Source organism: Cyphomyrmex costatus, unplaced genomic scaffold (genome assembly GCF_001594065.2).
Source record: "Cyphomyrmex costatus isolate MS0001 unplaced genomic scaffold, Ccosl1.0 C2272739, whole genome shotgun sequence".
NCBI lineage: Eukaryota > Metazoa > Arthropoda > Insecta > Hymenoptera > Formicidae > Cyphomyrmex > Cyphomyrmex costatus.
Window position 1 is genome coordinate 1 of NW_017274366.1, and position 1,096 is coordinate 1,096.

At 28.6% G+C, this 1,096-nt stretch overlaps 1 protein-coding gene across 1 annotated transcript; it reads right to left on the reverse strand.

Moving 5' to 3' along the window:
* Window positions 1-241: 241 nt before the first annotated feature.
* On the reverse strand, window positions 242-1,048 carry LOC108773590 (uncharacterized; the record flags this gene model as incomplete). The annotated part of the gene is made up of 2 exons (XM_018539480.1): window positions 535-1,048; window positions 242-432 (listed from the first exon to the last, which is right to left on the reverse strand). Coding segments are annotated over exons 1-2 (705 nt in total), but the record flags the coding sequence as incomplete, so codon positions are not given.
* Window positions 1,049-1,096: the final 48 nt, after the last annotated feature.

A 1,096-nucleotide genomic window follows, 5' to 3' on the forward strand; every position in this document is an offset into this window, starting at 1 on the left:
TTTTTTTTTTAAACGGATACACGACGGATATGTAACAGATTATGTGCACAGATAATGTTAAATAAATTTGAAAAATTAACTTTGAAAAAAATTTTAATTTAATTAATAAATGTGCTTTGCGTACGTTATTTGTTCAATGATCCCGTACATTTTTAATGATTTCTTTATGTAAAATCATATACAAATATATCAAAATATATTTTTTCTTAAAAATTTAAAAGAAAAGAAATCATACATATACTTCTTTATAGACGTAATTTTTAACTTGTTTTTTATCGCGCTGGCTACCAAGATAAACTTTTAATGCTTCCCAAGAACGTATTCGTGAAAAGGCAACATAAAGTTGCCCATGATTAAAAACATCTTTGCGAAGATCAATTCCTACTCTGTCAAATGTCTGTCCTTGTGATTTGTTAATTGTCATAGCAAAAGCTAATTTTATTGGAAATTGTCTTCTTTTAAAAGTAAAAGGATATACATTTTCACAATACAGCGTTATACGATTCAAAAAAACAATATCTCCTACTTTATCACCTGTTAAGATTTTGCATTTTAATAAATGGTCGCCAAGTGCTATAATCATTAATCTAGTACCATTACAAAGACCTTCATTGATACTAAGATTTCTAATCAACATAATGACACAATTTGGTCTTAAACGCAATTCATAAGGTGGAAGAGATGACGGTGATAAAGTATTTAAATATTCTGGTAGTAAAGCTTCACCAATGTCACCATTATCACCACAGTTTTCAGTACTATCTGTACTTGTATAAATTCGTTCTTCAAACGTTTCTAATAATTCGACAACACGTTTATTAATTTCATCTACATCAGCATTTCGTGCGGAAAGTATTGCACACTTTGCTATTTTATTGAATTCTTTATTTTTTATCAAATCACCATATATATCTTGTACAATATCAGCATTAATGGGTGCGATACAACAATTTGGAAGTTGTATATTATCGTTAGAATCATTTAATACGCCATCTCCCATATCCAATAGAAACTTTGCAAATTCAGTTTCCTCTGGAAGAACTCGCATATTTTCTGTTAAAGAGAAATTTATAAAATGTTTCCAAGTAGAACTAAA